This window comes from Monomorium pharaonis, chromosome 4, assembly GCF_013373865.1.
Source record: "Monomorium pharaonis isolate MP-MQ-018 chromosome 4, ASM1337386v2, whole genome shotgun sequence".
Lineage (NCBI taxonomy): Eukaryota > Metazoa > Arthropoda > Insecta > Hymenoptera > Formicidae > Monomorium > Monomorium pharaonis.
Genome location: NC_050470.1, coordinates 16,494,271 through 16,522,057, shown reverse-complemented (window position 1 = coordinate 16,522,057; position 27,787 = coordinate 16,494,271). Strand labels below are relative to the sequence as shown.

Sequence of the window (27,787 nt, the reverse complement as noted above, 5' to 3'; positions counted from 1 at the left end):
CAATGCCCAAAGAGGAATAAGTAAAGCACAGTTCAAACTTTCCCTCCCCCAGTTCCAGCGTCCTTTTGCTAAATACTTTTGAGTAGCGGGCATTTCAAAATCGACTGGGGTTACCCCATGTGTAGGCAGAGATTTAAAAGAAATAAAAGAAAAAACACTTTATTTGAACCTAAAGTAAAAGAATAGAAAAGGAAAAATGAGTGCACGAGTAAAAAAAGAGTGAGAGAGAGGGGAGAGAGAAAGAGCGAGAGAGAGGGAAGGAAGAAGGAAAATAACATTGTGTGGTAACATGTATATATGTACATATGCCTATGTACATATATACATGTGAGCATGCATGTACATATGTATGCATGTGTGTGTATTTTATCTGTCTCTCTTTCTTTCTCTCTCTTTCTTTGTGTAAGTAATTCTTTCCTTTGAATATTATATAATATAATTGAAATCAAAATTCGGAATTAACAATGTGTCCAACAGAATATGTCCACTTGAAGGTACCAAATATAACGTAGTTTAAAAAAAAGATAAAATAAAGTGAACGGTTTATTCTTTTGCAATGTATTGAAATATTTTTATTAAAACGTTTTATTTATGTAGAAGTAGACGGAACAATACAAGTTGCAGATGATATTTATCATAAAAACAAACAAAACAGTAATTCGCACGATATCTCGAGCACGTATAAAAGCTGCCTAAAACGTTTTAAATTTATTTGCGTTGTGTATGTTTTATTGCTGTCATTACTTTTTAAAAATAAAATTACATCTATTAATTTTAAAGTCATTTTATAGAATATACAACAAATTTACCGGCGAAAAAATGCACTTTTATGAAATAAATAATTAAAACGTATTATATTAATTTTATGTTAAAAAATTGTATGTTATTAAAAAAATTTTTTTACTCCAAAAAAAAAGTTGCTTATCGAGACTTGAATCCGCAATGTTAAAATTACGAGTCTAGTACGCTGCCGCTGTTCTACGCGCTTCTTACTGAAAAATTCTCTTCTTTGAGTTGATATGGCGCTCGTAGTTTTTATTCGTGATTTTCTTGCGAACGGTTGAGTATTGCCGATTATCCTTTTATCCAGTAATAATTGACATGATAATATATCGATAGAATAAGTTCCATCCAAATCAATTATTATCACATTCTGGTGTCTCTTTATAAGACGTAGAGATAATATTTGGCATATAAACATATCTCCGATATTACAACCTGTGACTATGTCATCGGCAGGCTTGCTGGGTCCCATATAGCACAGAAAATTTTAGCTTTGGTAACGAATCCTTTTTCTGCGTGTAGTGCTTCCATATAGCACAACAGCAGAAACCTTTCAGAGGTATTTCAGAAATGTTTTAAGTGAAATGTGAAACATTTCAGAAACGTTTTCAAATGTTTCTGAGACAGCTCTGAGATAGCAAAACGTCCGCGATGCTTGCACTTGAAATATTTCTGAAAATGTACTGAAAGGTTGCTGAAACATGTCTGCAACCTTTTTGAAAACATTCAGAAATGTTTCAAGTGCAAACATCGCGGACATTTTGCTATCTCAAAGCTGTCTCAGAAATATTTTGAAACGTTTCTGAAATGGTTTACTTTTCACTTGAAACATTTCTGAAATACCTCTGAAAGGTTTCTGTGCTATATGGATGCACTACACGCAGAAAAAGGATTCGTTACCAAAGCTAAAATTTTTAGCCATGACAGATGTGTCTTTAAGACACAATAAATACCACGTAGGCCCCGAGAGCTCACTACGATAGCATAGGTTCACCGTGGTCTGCTTTATGTAACTTTTGGAGTGTGAATTGCATTACGAGAAAGGTGCCGCGTGCGTCACCTAGTGATGATCCGCGAACTATGTGCTGGATTATTTCATGAGAAAGTTTTCAAAAATAACTCAACTGAAAGTTTTCAAGACAGCGTGTGAAAGATGTCAAAAATAACTCAACTGAAAAATTTATTAAATTATTTTATGTGAAAGGTTTCAGAAATAATTTTCTTGAAAATTTTCAAAATTTATGTCATGTAAAAGGTTTCGGAAATAACTCAATTGAAAAGTCTGTAAAAATATGTCAAATGAAATGTTTTAGGGATAACTCAACTAAAAGTTTCAAAATTATTGCATGTGAAAGATTTCAGAAAAAAATGAATGTTAAATTGTTTTATGTGAAAAGTTTCAGAAATAATTAAACGGAAAGGTCTGTAAAAATACTTCATACGAAAGGTGTCAGGAATAACTTGTACTGAAAGTTTTGACAAATTCTTTTTATATGGAAGGTTTCAGAAATATTTTTGTTGAAACATTTCAAATGACATATTACAGAATTCTTTCAGAATTGTTGCACATGAACTGTGAAAGGTTGAAACCTTTCTGAAAGCTTTCTGAAACAATCTGTGCTATATGGGGTGACACTATAACTTGTGTACTTTGTTGTAATAGCTTTAGATAGACAAGATTTCACGTATTTTACCTATTTCAAAATATAAAAAAGGTTGTTCTGGAATCTATTAGATTTTCTGTGAATATATCTGTTAAGAAATATTTACATGGGAATTTACATGGATATTTCGAAGAATGTCGCGCGCTTGTCCGTTAGTCAGTGCACGGCGCCGTCAACAGGTGGTGTAACTCTCTCGGGAGTAAGGTGCAGCCGACGCTCTACATAAAGACCACCCGTAGAACGATTAAGACAAGCAATAATTAGCTTCCTGACCGATGTGGAAGAGAACCGCCACATAATACTTTTATGATTTACTCATTTTAATTGAGTATACGATTTGTTACAAGAAAAGTGAAATAAAACCTTTATTTCAGTCGAATGAAGAGATCACTTATCAAACGAAAAATTCATTCTTATAAGAAGTGAGATGTCACTATTTCAAGTGGCCGTATTTTCATTATCATTTAAAGTGAAATTCTGTTCTTTTGGAGTTACGTTTTACTCCAAGAAATTTAGAGAGTATCTGTATATTACGAGAATGTTTCTAAAATATATAAAATTTTTACATGGTTTCTACGTCGAATCTATGATCGCATCCACATAGGTTTTAATGAGTGAGTCCCAGATGCGCACAGTGTAAAACGGACACCATCAATCAAATTCTATAAATTTATCCTAATCATAACTAACTCAGCAATTTTATTGATGGTATCCGTTTAACACTGTGCGCATCTGGGATCCTCCCGATTCTAGTACCGTTTTTAAGCGGATGTCCACTCGAATATTCACGCAGATTTCACGATGCCGATACACGTTGCCTTAACGTGGATGGTACATACTTTTTTATTGGGATAAGGAATCTGCAATTGAAACATTTGTAACTTTTATACCCTTTAAGTTTTGCATTTTTTGAACGATTGTGAGCGCAAAAAGGATTATTAATTTCCTAAAGATCTAGTAAGAGATTCTCGTATAGGTATAAAATAGCTTAATGTGCGGTCATCGGGTATTAGTCTCAAGTAAACTTGTAGCATAGACGTTATGATTTTAGTGCTTCTCTGAAAAATTTTTTTATCAGAGAATAAGAGCTTATTTTTCCTTAAAAAAAAAGAGGAAAATGTATTTAAGGTACATTAACTCTTAGCTGACACTATGGGGTACCATGCCTTAACCTAGTTCACTTTCAATTTTCTCCCCCTTAAAGCGCGGAAATCTACTATTTATTATTAGTTGAAGGAACACTCTTTTACGTGGTATATCTCGCGTAATCCCAACCGTATCGGTTCGGCTATGGCATTCGAACGAATCGGAGTGGTGCCGTCAGAGACCCCAATGTGTCAGTTGTTGTTTTTTGGGGGGAATTTTGTTTTTGTCGGATTTTTTATTAGGACGTTGAAAAAGACGAGTACATTGTGTTTTCAAAGTTTTTAATTTTTATTTTGAGGTTATAACATGTTATTCTGGTATATTAGATGGCATATAATTTACGGTTTCGGCCCATACGCCAACAAGTACTCGAAGAGGATCGTACGAGTGATCATGACAGTAGTGAATATGAGACTCAATCTATACAGAGTTCTGATTATTTAGAATTTGCAGAGGAATTTAAAATGGACGTGGATTTGGAAAATGCCATTTCAGAACAGCGTCTTTTGGAGTCACGCGTTCATAGCCGATCGAGCTCGAAACTCAAAGGCAAAGATGGCATTTTTCTTCATTTAAGATGTAATATTTAGTCATATTCAATGAATAAATAAATTTATAATGAGAAAAAAGGAGTTTATTAATTTATTAATTGGTCAAAATTCGTCGCAATTCTTAAAATAAAATATCTTTTTTGAAAGAACCACTATTCTATTATTCTAAGTTAAGTAGCGCGCGAAACGCGAATCTGTTGTGTCTAGTAAAAAAAAATTATTTAAGTAGACTACTAAAAACTTCTCTTCTTTCCTTTTCATCTTTTTGATAGTACCGGTTTCAAGATATTAGAGATATAGAGATATAAAGATATAACGATGTAAAGAACTAACGCAGGATCAAACGGCAAAACCTTAATCCTTTCACTGCAAAATTATGTTTTTGTGGCGGATCTTTCTGAAATTTTCTATATCTATGTTTTTTTGGGTTGCTGATTCCGAATCTGAAGTCAGAATCTGCAAATTCAATATGACGAATCTAATATGGCATAAGCTTAATAAATTAGTGAAATTTGGATATTTTGCAGTAAATCCATTTCTCTGGGATCTGTTACACATCCAAGATTGAATGATGAAAATAATATCAAAATTCAAAATAACAGTTACAATTTGGTTTCCTGAAAAAACGTTACTCCCTTTTAGCATACTCAGAGCTCATGACTTAAACGTGGGGAGATAGCAGCTTTTCTTTTATGGTTTTAGAAACCATTTTATTAGAATGTTGAATAAGTTTTCACTGTTTTTTTGTGAAAATTAATGCGTTATTGTAAAAAATCAGTAAAAAACTTGTCACCGAAAGTATTTTTTATCGCTAGCCACTACTTTTTTCAATTTTTCTGGCAGCATTTGAATTCCACGTCTTTGAATTCCATGTCGGAAAAACGACACGTCTTTTGAAGCTATCTAAAAGTCGAGTGAGTCCCAGATGCGCACAGTAATAAACGGACACAGCAGGCAGAGTGAAACGGACACAGACCAAATGCGCACAGACCAAATGCGCACGGACCAGATGCACACGGACCAAATGCGAACGGACCAAATGCGCACGGACCAAATGGGCACAGTCGCATTGTGGTGCAGAGAATGCTTTGCACACACACACACACACACACACACACACACACACACACGCGCGCGCGCGCGCGCGGGGTGATTGGATGAAATATCAGATGCTTTCAACAAAACAGATTCTTGGAGAAAAAATTTATCGAAAACTCGTCTAATTCGAGATTAATAGGATCTTTGCGGAAATTTCCGATTTCAAGTTTCGTCAGGTCTATTGCCGTGGCCAGAAAAAGCGTGGGAAGATAACCCTTCCATTAAGTGATTACACAACTCACATAAAAACGAAACCTCCAATAGACGTTCATTGGACATCTGTCATGGAAGTTTGAAACTTCTAGAGGACGTCCAATGGACATCCAATACAAAGCCATTGGAAATCCATAGTTCCGCATTGCGTACGTCTATTGGACCTCCATTGAACGTCATCAAAAATGTCTACTGGACGTTGTATCATCGTTGATAGAAGCTTCATGAAGCCTCGATGGATGTCTGACGGATGTTTCGTGGATCATTACATATAAAAAAATATTTTTAACAAAATGCAGAAATACCTTTATTCAAGAATATTTTATACTTAAGATACGCTATTTTATACTTAAAATAGCGTTGATAAATATTTCTTGATTAAATGTATTGTTATGTTTCTTATAAATATTTAAAAAATATATCATTTTTCTTAAATAAAAGTTCTTATTTTGTCCTTCTCATTTTTATCAATCTTTTTTACAGACTGATATAATTTATTAGTCTTGTACTATATGTCGATGGCGAAATCTTACTTCCTTCTGCGCTCTTGACGAGCCTCTTTTATTCACCTAAAAGTGCATTTTATTCAAAAGAAACGTACGCCACGTAGCGGTGGGTAGTAAAGGTTTTACAGAGTGGATGATTGACGGATGTTTTGTGAATTACTAGTAGAGGAACCTCGATTCCATGAAACGCCCGCCAGTCGTCCATCGAGGCTTCGTAAAGCCTCTACTAATGATCCACGAAATGTCCATCAGTCGTCCATCGAGACTCCGTCAAACCTCTATTAATTATCTGCGTAACGTACACAATGGATATTTTTTAAGATGTTTGACAGAACTTTATTATAGAGGTAAGATGAATAATCTATCTAACTGTCACCAGGAAAGTAAATATCCCATAGAGCTATGGAAGTTTAGTGGATCTCTAATGGCCGTCCATCTGACTTCCACCATGGAAGTAAACATCCAATGGAGCCATGGAAGTTTACTGGATTTCCAATAGACATCCATCTGACTTCCACCATGTACATGGACGTCTTATGGATCTATGGAGGTTTAATGGACGTCCATTAGACGTCCACTGGATGCCAATTTCTATGTGGAAATGCATCGTTGCTGCCAAAAGTACCCAGCTAGTAAAATGATGCAAACTTTGCACAAAGTTTGTCGCAAACTTGAGCAAACATTTCAAGCAAAAATATAAGGTGTGCAACTTTCATGTGTCTAAGTGAACGGTGGGCATTTTTTCGTGTGCTAATATCCGGTGGTCAAATTTTACGTGTGCATATAACTGGTGTACATTTTTAATAAAATTTTTTTTGTGTCCAAATGCACAGTGTCCAAATGCACCGTGTTCAAATGCATTGTGGTCATTTAAACCGTGCGCAAGATATTGTGTCCAAAAGCGCCGTGTCCAAATGCACCCTGTCCATTTGAACCGGGTGCAAGTGCACCACTCCCATGGCATCAACCAATAAAGGATACGTGTTACGCGTTTCACGACAACTCGCTATCAACGACGTACCCGTTCCAATTTCGCGAGACGTGATCGTTTCCTTCGATCACGGGTCCTTCGATTCTCCTCCCTTGCTGGCGGCCTTTCAGTTCGTCCGGTCTCTCTGGGACCCCGATGCGGAAGATTTGCTACAACTGCAAGGACCTCTGCCATTACCGGATTTGTTGGTTATACCGCTGCGACGCCTCGTCGAGTTTTTTGCCATGCCGTTCTTCCCGCGGCCTAAGACGAGAGTCTCAAGCTTCCGCGGTCCTTTTCTCGTGCCCTGTCCTCTATTTTCCTTCGCTCTGCCAAGGCCGAATTTCTGTGCGACGTCCCTCGATATTTTTCGACGAATGAGACACCCAATACAAGTAAAATACAAGAAAGAAAATATAATTAATAATCGCAAATAATACCGCTAGCGTGGCCCGCCAAAAATTGCAATACGCTTTCTATACGTCTCGACCGTCGTCCCAAGCGCGAACTCGGGCCTTGTGAGGTGGAAAAACGCTGCGACGGTACAGCGTAACTGTGTATCATATATTTTTCGACGAATGAGACACCCAATACAAGTAAAATACAAGAAAGAAAATATAATTAATAATCGCAAATAATACCGCTAGCGTGGCCCGCCAAAAATTGCAATACGCTTTCTATACGTCTCGACCGTCGTCCCAAGCGCGAACTCGGGCCTTGTGAGGTGAAAAAACGCTGCGACGGTACAGCGTAACTGTGTATCATATATTTTTCGACGAATGAGACACCCAATACAAGTAAAATACAAGAAACAATATATGATACACAGTTATACATAAAATTATACATATATGTATATTAAAAATAACCTGAAAGTCACGTATCCCTCATATCAAGGACGTTATGAATTACATGTTTTCAATTAAAATGTTTTTAACAAATATAATTAATCTTTACCTCTTGTTAGGCTTGCGTATGCACTTAAGTTAAGTATAAATTAACAGTATAAGTCATGTAGCAGTTTTATGTTCAATCAATTACAATTGTTTTGTTATAATCATATGTGTGCAATTTGTTAAATTGTTTTTAAATTATAATACAAAGCAAAGTTTAACACCTTTGAAAATGATTCTCAATTCGCTTAATGTTGTTAGACTTTTATTGGCATCTATATAAGTTCAATATATCTAACAGAAACGACAGTAACTGAAGCAGAAATAAAATTAAAAGAAAACATACAAAAATTATTGTTACTAGAATTTTCATTATAACGGGTTGGAAAAGTGAATCCCAGATGCGCACAGTAATAAACGGACACAGCAAGTTGAGTGAAACGAACACATTGCAAAACGGACACAGTAACAAACGGACACAGTGTGAAACGGACACAGTGCGAAACGGGACGGCTTCGCCTTTCCCTCTCCCGCACCCACCTCATCGGTAGGGGTGCCCTAAAAAATCGCAACCCATGTGATAAGTCCGTTTGTTACTGTGTCCGTTTGTTACTGTATCCGTTTGGTTTGTGTGCATTTGGTCTCTGCGCATTTGGTCTGTGCACATTTAGTCTGTGTCGGTTTCGCACTGTGTCCGTTTGTTACTGTGTCCGTTTATTACTATGCGCATCTGGGACGCTCCCGGTTGGAAGTAATGGAAGAAATTTATCTCGATTATTGTTGCGTAAAAATCCGTGCGTGTCCTGAGATTTCGTCGCTAGTCTAAGTTATAACGGACATAGAATATTCGGGAATCGACAAACAATGCATAAACACGTCATTCAGGTACGGATATGAGCTCGGTGCGTCAATACCAGGCGACGCCACAAGAATATACCAGAATTTTCTAGAAACACAGCGTACATATATAAAGGGCGGCTCTGCTCACAATACGGCACAGTAATGGTGAAATCGGGCTACAACACGTTTCATATACTTGAACGACGCGCTTTCACTCAATCCGGCAAACGGAACGCAACCACGACTCATTATAATTTCTCGCGACTAAAGAGGTCGACAGCGCCGTGCACTTACTGGCGGACAAGCGTGCGGCGATTCTCAAAATATCCATGTAAATTCCCTATAAATATTTCTTAACCGATATCCACAGAAAATATAATAGATATTTCGAAAATAAAAGAATTCAATGCAGTGATGAAAAAAGAACATTGCATTTACGTAACTTATAGAAAAACCTGCATCCACGTAATCCGTGTAAATCACGTGGATTCCACATGAATATCACATAACTGTTTTATCGGGGCGGATGCGTTGGGCAACTTCTGCAAGGCCAGGCGTTTCGACATTGGTATGCGGCAGCCTCGCGGTTTACTTATGCCACGTAAGGTCTTTATTTAGGTTGATGCGGAACTGCGTTTGGGCTGTTCCGCACCGAATTTTGCGAGATCACGGAAGGTAGCAGGAACTTTTTTGAGCACGGCGAATTCCAAAGACCCCTGATGAACAATGACCTCTTTTGCAACGTTTTTCATTACCTCCAATGTAATTCGGGCTACAACACGGGTGACGATGACGATAATAACAACGACGTTTCTTAATATACTTTACTATCAATACGAAACTTTAAATCGCGATATGTTCGCTCGTAAGTCACGTAGCGGAAAAATAAAAACACTTTTGTTATACAAATTGAATCCAACTATCCATTAAGCCCATTTAAAAATTAATCAATTCAGCCATTATTGAGATCCGATAATGTACAGAACCTCGCAAACGATATCTCAAATAATATATGGTGCGTATACTTGACGCGAGGCACTACAGTGCCTTTTAATATATACATATATTTTGGTTAAATTTTATGAAAAGTATTATATTATATGTTCGATTTATTTGATACATAAATAAATGTGATTTTTCCAATCATAAATATATACATCACAGATTGAATTTAATCAAAATTACTATCCAGAATTTGTGATTTTTTCCTTAAAGAAAAAACATGTACCTGGCGGCTTTTTAAAATCTTTTTTAAAGAAGTAATTTTGTTTAGATAATGTATATACATGGTGATTGAGACCCAAAATGTCCGTCCATTGCGCGTTTATTCGCATATTTAACAATTTTTCTTAAAACTATATGTAGTCAATTCCAATTGTTTCCCGTTCGTAGTACTCATCTCGATGCTTTATTTTTTTATAGCGTTTATAGCCAATCATCCTGTATATATATTTACTAATATAGAGCATATATTAATCCCGAGGTTGGTAAGAAGTGCACTTCTCTGTCGATTTCAGTAGGCTTCGCCTCCCGCTATTTTCCTTGCCTTACAGTATTACATATACAGTGTGTCCCTGAACATGTTGGCCAACGCTCGTAAAAAGGTAGAAGGAATCGAGATGAAAATAAAAGTCCAATAATCTTTGGTTAGGTCTTGGGTTAGGTCTACCAATATCGAGATATTAATTTTTCAAATTATGCGAATGAGAGCGCGCCGAGGGAAGAGCTCGATCCGCTCGCTATAACACGGAAGAAAAGATTTATCATAAATGTACGATAAGCTTTCATTAATTTATTGTTCACAATTACGATATAAATTAATTAGATTTTTGCAGCTCTCATACGCTAATATCTCAATTATTAGTAAACCTAACCCAAGACATGTCATAGTAGGGAAATCAGATTTTTTTCTACAAAGCGTGGTGATAGTATCCCATCCAAATCTCACAAAAAAATTTACAACAATTTTGAAAATGACTCGTATTTAAAAAAAATTCCGTAATTTTTTTATAACATTGTTTTTTTTTTTTGTCTTCCATAACTCCCATAAAAATTATTTTTCAGATATAATACTTAAAGGGATACTAAACTGCTCTGTTTTATCATTAATTTTCGGACACCGAAATCTTTTTATTGATTGCATGGAATTGAAAATCCTTCTCCAAAATTAAAGTACAGATAATAACGCGGTGCGCTGCGATCAATTTCATACAAAAAACAAAAGAAAGTTAGAAAATTATAGTTTTGTTATCGACTTCTGTAATCGACTCGTGAAAACATTGGCTGCGTATAAAAGTTTTAGACTTTGTACGTATAAAATAAGCATGGAGCGCACTTGGCATTTCAGCAAAGAACAATACTGTGCTTTTAGAATGAGCCTAGGAACCTTAGAAAGAAAATTTTCGGTGTTTAAGAGGATCCTATTTGTTTTATCGTCAGAATTGTACAATTTGTTCCAATGTACAACTTTTTATTGCATTTACAAAATTAAAAATTCTCCACAATTAATTCTGGAAAAGGATTTCTAAATCTATAAAAGAAATACATACAAAATTTTGTTAATAACGTGCCCAAATGACTCTACATTATCGACCTCGATTAAGTTTGACGAGCAGTTTAGCATCCTCTTAAGGAAATTTAATCTCACTTCAATACCAATTTTTTGTAAAAAATTTAATCAAATCTGTGCAAAGACAGCACACACATGCTTATCCTACTATGTCCTTTAAATTTCGTTTATTTTTAATGAAGTTACAGTCGATTGAATTTTGCTTATTTTTCGAAAAAAAGACCCCGCACAATTTATAGAAAAAAAAGCTTGTTCAATTTCCTTGAATTTTTTATGTATTGTAGTACTTATAGCTTTAATAAAAAATTACAATTTGTGCGACCTTTTTATGTCTAGTTTCGGAGATAAAAATTTTTGAAGATTGCTATTTTAAGGTTTACTGCGTGCGTTTGCACTTGTCAACTTGCTCGCATATGTATATATACACATATATCTACATGTATAAATGTTCGTTACACTCTGTGTCATAAACATTTATACATGTAGATATATGTGTATATATACATATGCGAGCAAGTTGACGAGCAAACGCACGCAGTAAACCTTAAAATAGCAATCTCAAAAATTTTTATCTCCGAAACTAGACATAGAAAGGTCGCACAAATTGTAATTTTTTATTAAGGCTATAAGTACTACAATATATAAAAAATTCAAGAAAATTGACCGAGCTTTTTTTTCACATAAATTGTGCGGGATCCTTTAAGTGTTTCTTTAATTGTTGTGTGGAATGTATATTTAAGTGTACATTTAAATTTCATAATTTTGTTTCTATTAAACCATGAATTTGATGGAATCCATGAAAGTTCACGGATTATTTTAGCTGGACTTGCTCACGTGGTGAATGCGTGCCAAGGACGAACAATGGTACAAATGGTGAAGGTGTTGCCGATGTTCTTTTATCTCTGAAACATGCGGTAGTGCACCCCGGAAGTCCGACGACTGGCTACTATGCTACTGGCGCGGGTTCTGCTGCGACTCATCATTACTCACAGGATTATGTACAGAATCTAGGTCCATCTGTCCCAGGCCCGGGTCACTATGGTTCTACATCCGCTGCCATGTCCGTCAACGTGTCAATGAACATGACTATGAATATGAATATGCATTCCGGGTAAGGATTCCAGATTATTTTTTTTAGTCAAAGTATTTTTATGTTAAAAATAAAAAATAATTTACTTATTAATATTAATTCATACATTTAATTTTAATTATTATACGTTCAGAGAGCACATGACATTCATTTCTTGTGTTTATTTTACGTCTGCATGTCCATGGACACGAAATTGACCATCTGTCATATGTCCAGGACAGCAAACATTCATTAATAATTATAAATAAAAATGAACTTGGATATTTATAAGATATCAAATCTTGGGCCAGTTTTCATATTAAGATCCCCATTCGTATAATCCACTAGGGTAGATCAGGGACAAAAGTAACAGGCTACGGTTGTAACATTGCAAATATCTGTTAAAATATAACAGATATATATATATATATATATATATATATATATATATCTGTGACATGATATTCATTTACCCACAGATATACTATATTATTTATAGATGAAGTATTTTTCCACCGTTGCCTTGCTTGCTTCGCTGCATACCAAAATAACTTAACCTTAAACTTACATATATTCTTCCCTTGCGCATACGCATTCTCTTAACAAGCGTATGATACACATCAATATTGCACTAATAATGAAATTATTATTAATACTCCAGATTACTTTTCATAATTTTTTTTCTATTAATTAAAAAGGACTTCAATTAAAAAGTATTCTGAAACAAATATTTATGTCGATAATACACTCCGGAACAAAATTAAGGGAACACCTAATTTTTTCGGTAAAAAAGTGTAAAATTTAAACTGCAGCAACTTTGCGAATAATGGTCATAGAAAAAAATTCCAAAAAGCAAATTAAAGGGCAAAATGTCTATTTTTCGATGGTTATGTCAAAATTTAAAATTTTTTTTAATTTTAAAAATATTTGAGTAAAAAGAGAAATTGGAAAATTGAAAAATTTTTTCTTTGTGTTTGTTTAATTGCACACTGAAAAAAAAATGCAATATATTCAATAAGATATGTTATTGCGGGCTGCCAATTAAAAATATATTCAATACAATAATATATGCTATTGCAGTATCAACATTGTACTTGCATTAATAGCAAATATTATTGTATTGAGTATTTTATGTAGTTGGCAGCCCGCAATCACATATGTTATTGGCTGTATTACATTTTTTTTCTGTGCATGGGCGAAGATAAATTTTTTTCGTAAATGAAACCAATTGTTCTTGAAAGCTCAATTCTTATGCTTTAATTTCGTTTTTTACACGACCCTTTACGATTTTTTTGACCAAATTATTGTCATTTATCGAAAAAATGTCATTTTCAAATTCGACGATTCTTATCTCGGCAACCAATCATCGTACAGTACCCCCTCCCCCCAAAAAAACAAATTGAAGGGCAAACATTCAATTTTAACAATAAATTTTCAGTCTAAAAAAGTACTGACTTTTACTGACTTTTAAAAAATATAAACATAAAGTGAGTTTTTTTCAACGTATGATTTTGCTTGCTCGAAAACAGCCTTCTCCGCGTACTTCGATATCACGGACAGCAGAGAGATTGGCCTGAAATCCGAGGGACCGGTCGGATTAACGACTTTGGGCAAAAGACGAATCAGTGCTCTCTTCCAGTGAGTCGAAAACACAGAGCTGATTATAGAATTATTGATTAGGCTCGTTAACACAGGCAAGATAGTGGGCGATGCAAGCTTCAGATACCGAAAGGATATTCTGTCAATACCCACAGAATTAGAGTTAAAACTATTGATATATTTTGCCATCTTCTCTTCGCTGATCACATTCAGATAGAATTTCGAGTTGTCGAAGATCTGAGGTAACGCAGGGACAGATACATAATCCGTCAGCGCCGGCGGCTCATCAGTAACAAATACTGAGGAAAAGTACACATTCAAGTCGTTCACATCGATATCGCAGTTCGACTTCATGACCCTGGATTTAACAATCCGAAAATTGCGCAGTTCACGCCAGATGCCAGCTGCATCAAAAACGGAAATTTTTTATTTAGAAATGCAGATTTGGCTGATCTAGTCATAGCAACAACCTCGTTTCTGATCGCTTTGCATTTGGGATCCCCAGCACCAAGCAATCTACACAACCAATCCCTCTCTTTCCTTAAACGTATCTCGTCATTAATCCAAGGTGCAGGCGGCCTCGTAAACATGACCTGAAGCATACCTGTCTAAAATCTCGATAAAACTGTCGCTAAACAACTCCGCGCTATTATTAATATTGTCATTCAAAACCGAAATCCAGTCCATACTTTCTAGGTCATTATGAAAGCTGTCGCTATCGAAAGCATTAAAGTTCCTAACCAACGTCGGTTTTCCTGGTTTACTTCTAACGCTATGCGACAGTGTCACCGAGATAAGATCATGTTTAGACAGAAAATTGACAGGCTCTTGATGAGTGAACAGTACCGAATCCACATCACTAACAGCAATGTGGTCAATCCACGTCCTCCCAACGTGTGTCGGATTAAAGAATAAAAGCGACAAGCCAAGGGTGCCCAAGAATTCCGCGAAATTAACAGATTCATCGCTCCTCCGCAACATATCAACGTTGAGATCGCTCATGAACAACACACTTGAGAAGTCCATCACCATGTCTGCCACTACATTGATTAAGTCATTAAATAACCTATTTTTAGGCGGCCTGTAAATCACAATTAGCAAAATACTTTGACATTCCCTAACATCAAGCATAACATACTCAAGGTCTTCCCCGGCATCTGATGGCGATGAACAAACTAGTTTGACAGTAAGCGTAGAGTGAATATACATTGCTACACCCCCACCCGTTGCAAACCTTCTATCATTCCGGAGGAGCGAAAAATTATCAACCTCAAAGTTGAAATCATCCAGTGAGGGACGAAACCATGACTCACTAACTGCAACAACATGGAAGAAGTTTAAAGCCAGATATTCGCGAAACTTATCGAGACGAGCACTGCTCAGTAGCGATTGCGCAATACATGACAAAGCCGAAGACAGTTTACATAATCGCTGGCCCGCTGGTATCCCTCCGATCTGTCAATCACTGAGGTCGACCCACCAAAGAAACAGACACCTGAAGACCTGACAGGAACACTGCTGATTGTCGAAGCCGCAGACGAAGTCCGTGATTGCTATGACTCCTTGTAGTTGATGTTGAGTCTGATACGATCCATCATGTATAGCAGACACGGGCAGTCCCAGAAGCCAGCATCGTGAGCGCACTCGGACTCCCCCAACTTCAGCCTGCCACCCATTTGCACACAGTTCACGCACCTGAAAGAGGTAGAGGAACACGTCTTAGCCTCATGAGCACCGGCGCACCTGCTACAGACAGGCTGCTGATAAACGCAGTTTTTGATCAGGTGATTGAAGCCTCAACATTTAAAGCAGCGAACGTGGTCGACGACCCTACAGGAAAACCATCTAAGCGAGGCCTCTCCACGAGAGACGAGTGAGTGATGCGTCTCGACGTCAGTCTCAAACACAATGTTATGATGCGCATTCACCTTGTTCCTGGATCTACTCAAGATTTTAATTGAGAAACCAGAAGCACCCAGGTCCAGCCTATTTCGTCTAGCCAGGCACTCGATGAAGGCCGCATCATCCATCCCCACATCCTCCTCCCGAACATTCAGCAGCTTGAGCCTGGAATTTCTCCTAGTCGGATTCGCCACAAACCATTTCCGAGAGAACTGAACAGAGACGATGAAATCCTGACACGATTCTCAGGCCCATTACAATATATCGCCACCGCTCCCCTCGCCCTGGACACAAGGCGGGCGATGCCTCCCACTCCGAGCTTCCCAAGCTTCGCCGTAAGGAGCGACTCCTTAACAGCCCTCTTCGTCTTTTCGCTCTCCTGCTCAGCCGTCGAGGTAACAATAATGACGGAGTCGCTCATTGCCTTCCTTTTAGCTCGAAGCGTACGATGCAGCAGTCGCAGGCGCAGTGCTCCACCCCCCGGATAATCGATCGATGATCTTCCTTGCGTCAGCCAGCTGGAGCTGCAACGCAGCAATCTGGCGCCTGAGAGGATCGACTTCAGCCCTGACCGCCGCGGCGACAACATTCTGAAGGCGAGCATAAGTGATATCAGGAGAAACGATCGAAGCCAAAATCCCCCCACCACCTCCGCCACGATGCGCCCGCCCGTCCCTCGAAGGAGCATCCGCTGACACACCAGCCTCCTGGCCTCGCGGCTGAAACAGAAACTAAGGCAGAACATATCTGATCATTCACGCTCCCTCCACGGCACCAGACGCCGCCGCGTCCGGAAACGCGAGGAGCCCGGTGACTGCCGAGTAACTCTTGCCATCTTCATCCACAAAAAGACCCTCGCAGGGGACAAGTATACCTTGAGCATTGTAGACTTTGTGCAGCTTGATACAACCCGGATGGAAATCTTCGATACAGAGTCTGCAGTGGACAACAGAGGTGCTAATAAGCTTCTTGCATTTGTCGCATTTCACGTCACCCATCTCAACCCGTGTAAGGCATAGATAGACTCCCAAATCCCCCCCACCAGAAAGCTCGCAGATCTGGTGGATTCCAAAGCAGATACGTCAAACATCCCGCAGAGGTATACGCCGCGAAGATGTAGTGGAGGCCCAGACAGCGAGACGGAGCACCAAGAGAGGTGGAAGCGGCAGCGGCGAGGCGCGTGCGCGCGAGAAAGACGGCCGATAAAAATGGCAGAGATGCGTAGACTGATCTAGAACAAGCCAGTATATCCGAGGCCAAAAAATCGCCAATGAAAGCCAAAAAACGTTGAGTGGTCACTCACCAAAGAAGGAAAGCGTCAAGTAAATGCGCCCTTGACCGTTGGTCTGCAAAAGAAGGGCCCCGAAGGGCAGAGACCGGCAGTAAAAAGCTCAAAAGGCGGAGCAAAGAAAAGTGCGTCCGCACGCGCTCACTTACCCAGAGAGAGAGAGAGAGATTGATTGATTGATTGATTGATTGATTGATTGATTGATTGATTGATTGATCTTTTATTAGCTTTCTCAGCTATTTTCAATACATATATATACAATTTTATGCTACATCATTAAAAACAAACTCTTTTAGCATTCGTTTAAACATTTCTAAACGATTACAATGTTTAACTTCGGGTGGTAATGCGTTATACATTAACACACCCTCATAAAATAAACTTTTTTGCGCGCTTCTTGTTTTTCGAAATTCTATAACAATATCCCCTGTCTGCCTAGTTTCGCGTTCTCCCTCTACTATTCTAAGTCTATTACTAAATTGCTCCGGCATCATATTATTTAAAATCTTAAAAATAAATATGCACGTGTTGTAATACAGCCTTTGTCTTATGGTCATAAATTGCAACGCTTGGTGCATACATTTAACTTTGGTACGTCTGTCACATTGCAATATGACTCTCATAGCTCTATTTTGCGCTTTTTGGAGCCTACTTAACTGTGTATCTCCCATATCTAATAGTAGCGTGCACAATACTCAAAGTGAGGTGCTATTATTGTCTTGTATATCGTACATCTAGTGTAAGCCGAGATAAAGTTTCCTATTCTATTTAAAAAACTTATCTTCTTCCCTATTTTCTTTAGCATGTAATCACAGTGACCGCTAAATCTAAGTCTATCATCAATAATTATACCCAAGTACTTTATTACTTCTACACGCTCAATCTCATTTCCATCCAAACATCTCACAGTAGTATTGCCTCTCAATTATTTTCTTATCCCTCTAACTAACATATATTTTGTTTTCCCCGAATTCATCTTCAGTTTATTAATATTCATCCATTCCTCCACTATGTTAAATGCAATATTCAATTTCCTCTCTACTTCCGCACTACTCTCACCTGTTACATATATTAAGGTATCGTCCGCAAACATTTTTATATTACACATATCCGAGCAAACGTTAACAATATCATTCATATATATTATAAACAACAATGGGCCCAATACCGAACCCTGTGGCACTCCGTATTCTGTAGTCATTATCTTAGACCATCTATCATTAAATTGAACTTGTTGCATTCTATCTTTTAAGTACGACCTAAACCATTCTAGAACTGTTCCTGTAATACCATACTGGTATAATTTCTCTAATAATCTTTCTCTATCAATTGTCTCGAAAGCTCGTTTAAGATCTACAAAAATAACTCCTACTATTTGTCTCTCACTAATAATCAATTTCCATTCATCTATAACTGTTTGAATTGCTGTTTCACACGAATAATTTTTTCTGAAGCCCGACTGATGTTCCGTTATGATATTATTACTTTCTAGGTAGACCTCAATTTGCTTTTTAACTATTATCTCTAGTACTTTTTCATATATTGGTAATATATTAATAGGCCTATAATCACTTGCCCTCTTAGGTTTCTTTACTTTTGGTATTGGAATTATCATGGATGTTTTCCACTCTTTCAAAAAACAACCCTCACTCAATGACTTATTTATTATATCACAATATTCCTCTCCAATGACACAAGACACCGTTTTTAATATATCGCTAGTTATTCCTTCTTCTGTGCCTTTCTTTTTTGGTAATTCCCTAATAATTATTTTTACTTGTTCTGTCGTAATTGACTCAAATTTTTCTAGCTCTCCCTTGTTTTCAATACAATAAATAGTTCTCTTATTTGTGCTTGTTACATAATTCTTATCTATAGATTTTATTATGTCTTTAATACTTTGTATATAATATAAGTTAAATTTATCAGCTATATCACACTCTATATTATTGTCTAATATTTCAAAATCTATTTTTCCTACAACTTTTGCGCCTATTGGTCCTCCTCTAATAATTTCTTTTAATGATTTCCACATAGTTGTGGGATGGTTACTATTATGATGAATCATATTTTCATAATATTCTTTTTTCTTTATTCTAATTAAATTAACTACTGCATTTCTTTCTATTTTAAATTGTTGCCAGTTTTGTTCCGTGCTATCGTACAGTGCTTTTCTATAAGCCTCATCTCTTCTAGTCGCTAATTCTTCTATTTCCTTTGAATACCATTTTTTCCCTTCCCATATTTTCGGTATTCTAAAAATTTTCTTAGGTGCTAAGATGTCTAGCGCATCTACAATACTATTAATTAAATTCTTTGCCCTTACATTAATATCTAACTCATTAATATCTAAATCATATCCTTTTTCTAAATTACGAGAGAGAGAGAGAGAGAGAGAGAGAGAGAGAGAGAGAGAGAGAGAGAGAGAGAGAGAGAGAGAGAGAGAGAGAGAGAGAGATGTAGAAGGCTAGATAAGGAAGCAAGGTGGAGGAGAGCAGGCGTGATGAGAAGGTGAGGGAGGAGAAGAGCGTGGCGAGAAGAGGAATGAGGATAAAAAATGCCAGAGAAAGCGGCGGAGAAAGCGGTATGAAGTGAAAGAAGCGAAGAAGAGAGATTCGAGTGCAGAAAAGAAGACCAGGAGGATGGGAAGAGAGAAGAAGAGAAGAATACTATAAAAGAGAGGAAAAACATGAACAAGATTGGTACAAGGACAGGTTGGAGGAAAAAGTGAAAAAGGGATCAAAAAAAGAGAAAGAAGAGGAGGGAGCGCAGCAGCGGTGCAGGAGGGCAGGGTAAATGACGGATGAGAAGTGAAGGAATCTAAAGCTATCCAAAAGTCGACCTATTTTTTGGCATCTTCATAAGAACGGAAGTGCTGCTCAGCCAGGCCATGTGCCATCGATCGGAACAAGTGGTAGTCGCAAGGCGCAATGTCCGGTGAATACAGCGAGTGAGGTAGGATTTCCCATTTAAGCATTTCCAAGTAAGTTTTCACCAGTTTTGCAACATGTGGTCGAGCGTTGTCATGCTGCAAAATTACTTTGTCGCCTCTCTGCTCGTATAGCGGCCGTTTTTCTTTCAATGCCCGGTTCAAACGCATCAATTATAGTCGGTAGCAATCTCCCGTAATGATTTCATTCGGTTTGAGCAGCTCATAATAAATTACACCCAGCTGATCCCATCAAATGCAGAGCAAAAACTTGGAACCATCGATATTCGGCTTTGCCGACGATGTTGATGCATGGCCGAGCTTACACCACAATTTTCTATGTTTAGGGTTATTGTAGTGTATCCACTTTTCATCGCCAGTCACGATACGGTGCAAAAATCCTTTCCTTTTCTGCCGTTGAAGCAGCTGTTCACACGTGAAAAGACGCCGTTTAACGTCTCTCGGCTTCAACTGGTACGGCACCCAATAACTTTGCCTTTGAATTATTCCTAATGCTTTCAAACGTTTTGAAACTGTTGTGTGATCAACTCCTAATGATTCTGCAAGTGCAGCTAGCGTCTGACATGAGTCTTCATGAAATAATGCCTCCAATTCTTTATTGTCAAACTTCTTCGGTGTGCCAGAACGTTCTTTATCTTCAATATCAAAATCATTATTTTTGAAGCGTCTAAACCAATCTTTGCATGTTGTTTCCGAGCATGGTCGCCGTAAGTCTCAACAAGAATTCAGCTGCAGATTTTTTAAAAATAAAGTAGTGAAGTAAAATTTCCCGCAAATACTCTTTTTTGGCACAAAATTTGACATGTTTAACACTATGAAAAACAATGTTGTTTGAACTTTGGCGAAATGACATACATTAAATTGCAAGGTTGTTTATAGTATTTCTATGTATATGCGTCACCATCTTAAACTATGCACAAGTAGTAACGCCATCAGTTGGAAAACAGCGCGAACTTATTCAACGTCCTAATATATAACATGTATAATTCAATATTTATAATATTTTTTTTCCTGTGCAAAAATATGTCAGTCTTTTTGAACATATTAACTTCAGAAAAGGTTTTTGAATTAATTTCAAGCGAAAGCAAATGATACTTTACTTACGCTAAGAATTAATTCAAAGATGTTTTCTGGGATTAGTAGAGTTTAGTAGAACTAGCTTCAAAAAAGGCCGTTTTGGCAAAAAATTGGTAACACAGGTTTGATTGTGCGTAAAGCACAATTAATATGCGTAGATTAAGATAGGTACGTTTGCCACTCGCAAAAAGCTGGGAATTATTGCAAAATTACGGTTGAAGTGAGGAAAAAGTAGTTTTTTGCTTGCGCCTCGTAAACTGAAAACAGAATCAAAAAAAGTTTCAAATAAAAGTTGTAGGTTGACGCGGCCCGCGCGCGCGCGCACGTCGTCTGCTAGCGCGTGGCCAGGCGAGCGCGTACAAAATTGATCTGGCGCGTTTAAATTACTTCAATCGTCAATATCTCGGGAACTAAGCGTCCTAGAAAAACGATTTTTTTTTAACTGGGCTATCTCAACGAGACAAGATTAATGAGCTAAACAATTTTTTATAGCTCCTTAAATAAACATTCTAATTAATTTTTTCTTTTTTTAATTATATATTTCACGCGTTAAATACGTATAATTTATATATCTATGCGGCGTATGCATATGCTCTATGTTGTTATAATTTATTTTTTTTTTTATTTTTATTGCAAGGAATGTGTACGTTTATTTTTTTTGCATAATTTAGTACAATTTTTGCATTAATGTTATTATTAAATTAACCTTAATCTACAATTAAATATTAGTAATATAACATTAATTTTTTAAAATATAAATGTTCGTTAATTGTATTAAATTTTTCTCACTTAAACCCGTAATTTTGCAATAACCCCCAGCTTTTTGCGAGTGGCAAACGTACCTATTTTAATCTACGCATATTATTTGTGCTTTATGCACAGTCAAACCTGAGTTATCAATTTTTCTCCCCAAAAATCTAATTCTACTAAACTATATGTACAAAAGAAAAATTATATAATATACTGTAACATATACAAAAACAGTCACAGTATAGTTATATGAAACTTTCAATGGAATTCATTGATTTGTGAGCAATAAAGGAATAATTAATAAAACTCGTAGTTAATAACTAATCTGGCAATACTTTATTAGTATAAAGAAACTCACATCGTTTCGGCCAGACGGCCGAACTTTCTGGTCCTTTTCAAGTGATTCTTATATAAATTACAATAAATACATTGAATGTCTATCGAATTAAATTCACAAACAAAAGATCAGTATTGTTTCGAGAGACGTGTTTTCTAACACATCTCTCGAAACAATACTGATCTTTCGTTTGTGAATTTAATTCTTTATACTAATAAATTATTGCCAGATTAGTCATTATCTACAAGTTCTATTAATCATATATATACGACAATAATACAACATGTTATATTGCTTTAATATAACTGTCACATAACGTTATAGTTATCTATTGCATTTATATTGTTACGTGCGAATTCCGTTGTGAACGCGAACTTTATATTAAAAGAAATCAATATATATATAAATTGCCGATGTCAGCTGACAGTCGTGGACGCTTTGTAATGAAGTTGGAGTTGTTGTTGTTACAGTGGTTCTCGAGCTGTTAACCTCGAGCGTTTGTGTATTCTAAATAAATTCCGTTCTCTTAAAGAAACATGCTGTCTTACTTCGCGCAGTCGAGTGCTCGGAAGTGCGCGATTGAATGCAGAGTTATGGTGCTGGTGAGTGCGAGAGCGCGTCGCGGGTAGCGCTACATTTTTGTGGCTCGTCCCAAAGAACATCATGGAGACGAGTTCTGCGATAGAGGGGACGAAATTGAAGACGGCGATGAGAGAGGGAGGTCGTTCTCTTCAACGCACGCCGGTGAAAAGGAAGCGCAGTGAGACTTCAAAGCTCTTTGCGAGTGCAGCCGTGTTGAAATTTCAAATCTTAATAGACGAATTTCGATAAATGCACGAAAAACAAGTACCAGCAACAGCTAGAGTTTATGAAAACGCTGCGGCTGCCAGAATGAGAAGATCCAACGTCTTCGAGAACTCCTGTAGCAACTCCTAGGCGTGCGCAAAGTGCGGAAGCGGCAGCAGGAAAGACAGCTAAGTCCCTCCAATAATTTTCTTTTTCGCGAGGATAGGAGAGCAAACAATCTCATGAAGGAGAAGGAAATTCACGTTGGGCTCGGATATAAGCTGAAGCCAGTATGTTTGATTTCGTCGGAATGGGACGATTTCGTAGCAAAAATTCCTTTGTCAATTTAATTTTGTTACAAACGCGAATTCGTGGAGCGATTCAAAAAAGATGCTAGCTTTCGTTACGTGCTTTAGAGGGAAAGCGCGTTTAGTTTTACAATTTTTAAAAAATTTTGGTAGCCTGAAATTTAGGCAGCTTGTTTTAAAATTAAAATTACGTTTTGGAAAGGAACTGAATTCTGTAAATTCGTATTCTCTTTTTAAGAGAATCGGAAACAAAAATTTAGGGAGAATATCGGGGTAAAAGTAAAAAGACTCACGCGTTCAGCGTATCCGAAATACGCTTTTGCGATACGTGATAAAATTGCATGCGCGCAGTTCGTTCTGCGCTCGCAGACGGGTTTTTAAAGAAAACTCCAATTGAAGCAAGTAAACTCTTTAAAACTCGCGATAGAGAGGGCTAAAGCGGTTTAAAATTGTACAAATTTTTGCGTAGCGAGTACATAATGGCAAATCATAGAGAAAATTTTGGAAAACAGAGCGCGAACGAGAAAGAAAAAAAAGAGAATGAAGAAAAACGAGGAAATTTCGTGGAAAAAGAAAAACGGGCGTAATAGAGAAATCTTTAAGGAAAAAGCGAACGGGAAAGAGTGTTGGTCGTATGGAAAGGTGAGTTATTTCTGTTTTGAGTGTCCGGGAACGGAGGGAAATGCAGAATTGTCGATCTTGCCGGAGTGTGGTCGGCTCGTATAAATAATACCCCGAAAATTTTTGTAAAAAGAAATTTGTTAAAAGAGTTAAGAGAAATTCTCAGGATTTTTGTTTTAAAAGAAAAGCAGACGGGAAAGATTGTTTATTTAGAATTGACACGGGATGTTTTCTTGATAAATAATAGCCTTGTAGGGGGATTTGGTTGGGTAGTATAAATGAGCGTGGATGCGTAGTGAGTGAGTGCGGACGTAAATTATAAGTAAGAAAATAATAGGTAAAAGGGAAATTACGCGTAATAAGAAAAAACTTATAGAGGAACGTCCCTTTATAGAGAATGACTTAACGGGGGAAGAGAAAAGTGTTCGGAGACACGTAGCGTGAGTAAAAAAGAAAAGGAAAAAAGGCAGGATAGTGAAGATAGGTACAGGCAGGGTAAAAATTTGGAAGAATTTGGAGGAGGTAAAGATTACGGTAGGAAAGTGATAGAGGAACAGGTAAGAAAAGAAGAGAGGAATGAAAGTGAGAGGATGAACAAGGAAGCAGCTAAGGTAGAAGAAGGAAGTAAGAAGAGGAGAAGACAAAGGGTCAGATCAAGAGGAAAATTATAAGAGAGATGGAAAACTAAACAATTGTCAAGATAGGAGTACAAGGGAGAAAAGATGCGAAGGGACTTTCAATAGGAGTAAAGGGGATAGGCGGAATAAATACAGTATTAGGAAAGTATTAGGACAAAAAGATAATAGGAGAAGGATAAATTTCGATAAAAAAGATATAGGAAAAAATTGAAAGCTAGGAAAAAAGAATTTATATTAATCAGGAATATAGAGAAGACAAGAGATTGTAATTTTCCCGCATGTAGTGGAAATAACAAGCAAGGATAAAGAATTTTGGGAGTATACTATAAAAGGATTTGATTTTATTAGTTTTAGCGAAACATGGGGAAGTGGTTCAATGACACAGTACAATTGGATACGTTGCAATTGCCCACCGTGCTATTGAACACCTAAAGTTGCATACTGTTTGATTGGACACGTTGCATTTGCGCACAGTTGTTTTTGGACACAACACATATTTTTGTAAAATTTTTAACACACACGGACACATGCATGTAAATTTTATTAACATTATGTTAACTAAACATTTGTTACAATGAACACAGTGCATTTGCGCCCAGTAAATTTGCGCCCAATTCTTTTGCGCACAGTTCTTTTGCACACAGTTCTTTTGCGCACAATTTGTTTGCGCACAATTTTTTGCGCACAGCTCTTTTGCGCATAGTCAAGCGGATCGCATCTAGATATTCATAAATTATGACTGTTGATATATCTAGAAAGCGGCAACGGTGTGTAAGGCAAAGATGTAAAGTAATAATATGTAAATATTAATTATTAACGGGAAGCAAGTATAAACACATGTCGTCGCTTTCGAATAAAAGGGCGTTAACTCAGAAGTTGATTAAAAAGGGCGTAAATTCGAAAGCCAATTGAAAAAGGTATTAATTTGAAAGCCGGTTAAAAAAGGCGTTAATTGGGAAGTCGGTTAGAAAAGGCGTTAACTCGCGCGCTCAAATTTTTTGCTTCAATTTTTTGCTTTAATAAGTTTTGACAGCATTACCGAAATAATTTTGGTGCTTTACCTATATGTGCATATTCATTTTTGTTTCAATATGTTTATGTTTTAAATCAAGCACCAAAATTTTTTCGGCAGTACTGCAAAACTAAAATAAAGCGAAAAATTTTAGCAGACAAATTAACGGCTTTTTCAACTGATTTCCCAATTAACACTTTTTCTAATCGATTTTCGAGTTAACGCCTTTTTCAAACAGCTTCTGAGTTAATTGCCTTTTATTCAGAAGCGACGATGTGAACTTGACTTTGTTTGCAATGTGCATGGGTTAGTGACTTGAACGGAGTGGGTGTGGGAGGGGGGCCGTAGTCCTCCCCGCGTGCCCGCGCGCGTATGTGTATGTGTGTGCGTGCGAAGCATTCTCTGCACCACATGGGTTTGCGACTTTCGTAAAACTAGATGCTCGTAAAAATACGTATATAGATATTTGAAATTCGTACATTTTTTGCATGGCTTGTGCTAGACGGAGAATGCACTTGTGGCCAAGAAGCATGAGGATATGACCGCTGCGCATGCTCAAGTCATTACATCTTGTCGGTATGACAGGTTTCATAACCTGATAGTCGTCAACTTTGACTGTTAATATCTCCCTTTGCGTGGCAGAGCAACGCTTTTTTCTGCCAAATTTGTTTGTTTTGTGCAAAAACGCATCGATTAAGCCCAAATTCAAAGAAATCAGTGAGGAGTGAGCTCTTCTTCAGTATTACCAGATTATGAATTATTTATGAACCGCATACATCATGCAAAATATAAAAATATACTCGCTTATTTCCCGTTAATAATTAATAATTACATAATGTTACTCCACATCCTTGCCTTACACAGCGTTGCCGCTTTTAGATCAACAGCCATAATTTATAAATATGTATTAGATGCGATCCGCTTAACTGTGCACAAAAAAACTGTCAGTAAAAGAACTGTGCGCAAACTGTGTGCGAAAGCACTGTGTGCAAATGCACTGTGTTCAATATAACAAGTGTTTAGTTAACAAAGTTAATAACAAATTTCACATACATGTGTGTGTGTTAAAAATTTTACAAAAATATGTGTCATGTCCAAAAGCAACTGTGCGCAAATCTAAATGTGTTCAATCGAATTATGTGCAACTTTATGTGTCCAATTGCACTATGCGCAAATAAAGGCTTCTCGAAACATGGTTAAAGGAAAAGAGGGCGGAATAAAATAAAGAATAGATTGTCGGATTCACATATTTGAGAATGTAATTATGCAATAAAAAATAATAAAAAAAGTAGAGCTAAAGGAAGTTTTATAATAAATGTTAGGAAAAAATGAGGTGAAAAAATAAGAAAGACAAAAGAAGATGAAGAGGGAATAGTTTTAATAAATATGAAGCGTAGCGTAGGAATATTTTGCATTGTATCAATATGCAACTCAAGAAAATGGAAGAGGCTTGAAGAAAAAATGGATAAGATCTTAGAAGTAAAAAAAAAAGAAAACAGTACAATAATACATGTATGTATATTTATTTACTGCGTCCCCTCAGGGTTTGTAGTCTCTCCATACTCTATAGCATATTTTACAAAATAGAACTTATTATCCCCCTACGCGTCCTGGCCATTGTGCGACCTTTACAGACTTTTCCTCCATCCCCTTTACGTCCCTTCTAATTATAAACTCCCCTTTCCCCATTGCCCCGCTTTACCTCCTCTTCTTTCTTCTCTCTCTTCACAGTCTTTCCTCCATTATCTCAATCCTTGTCCATTTCTCTCTTATTCTCTCCCTTCATCTGTCCTGTCTTCTCTCTCCTTTCCTCCTCCTACCTCTCCTGCTCTCCTCCCTCCGTGATTCCGCCACCTGTTTGCACATAAGAACACATCATAAAACATTATTCCGCCATATTCTATAAACTAGCCCCCCTCTTTTCTCTCTCTCCCTGTCTCGTCCCATCCATCCTCAACCTTTGCTCTGCACCTTACCATAATTTTCCTCCTTCCTTCTACTTTCCCCCATCCTCCTCCATTTTCCATTTCTCCCTATCCACTCAGATCTCTCTATTTGCAATTTCCACTCTTCTGCCCTTAGCCCTCTCCCTCCTGGCCATCTCAACAATTCTCTATCCTTTTCTTCTTTCTTCCATGGTCAGATCTTCGTCGATCCTCACCCTCCTTCCCACCTCCATCCCCCTTTCCAACATTTCATCTTTATCCCTTTTCTCCA

At 37.2% G+C, this 27,787-nt stretch overlaps 1 protein-coding gene across 4 annotated transcripts in view; it reads left to right on the top strand.

The window, feature by feature from the left end:
• LOC105832134 (protein glass) overlaps positions 1-27,787 on the top strand; it is a 199,620-nt gene that overhangs the window by 69,154 nt on the left and 102,679 nt on the right. For all 4 annotated transcript variants that reach the window (XM_036285324.1, XM_036285322.1, XM_036285321.1 and 1 more), the window contains exon 5: positions 12,054-12,344. In XM_036285324.1, the coding sequence (XP_036141217.1) occupies positions 12,054-12,344 (291 nt within the window). The remainder of the gene's footprint in view (positions 1-12,053; positions 12,345-27,787) is intronic.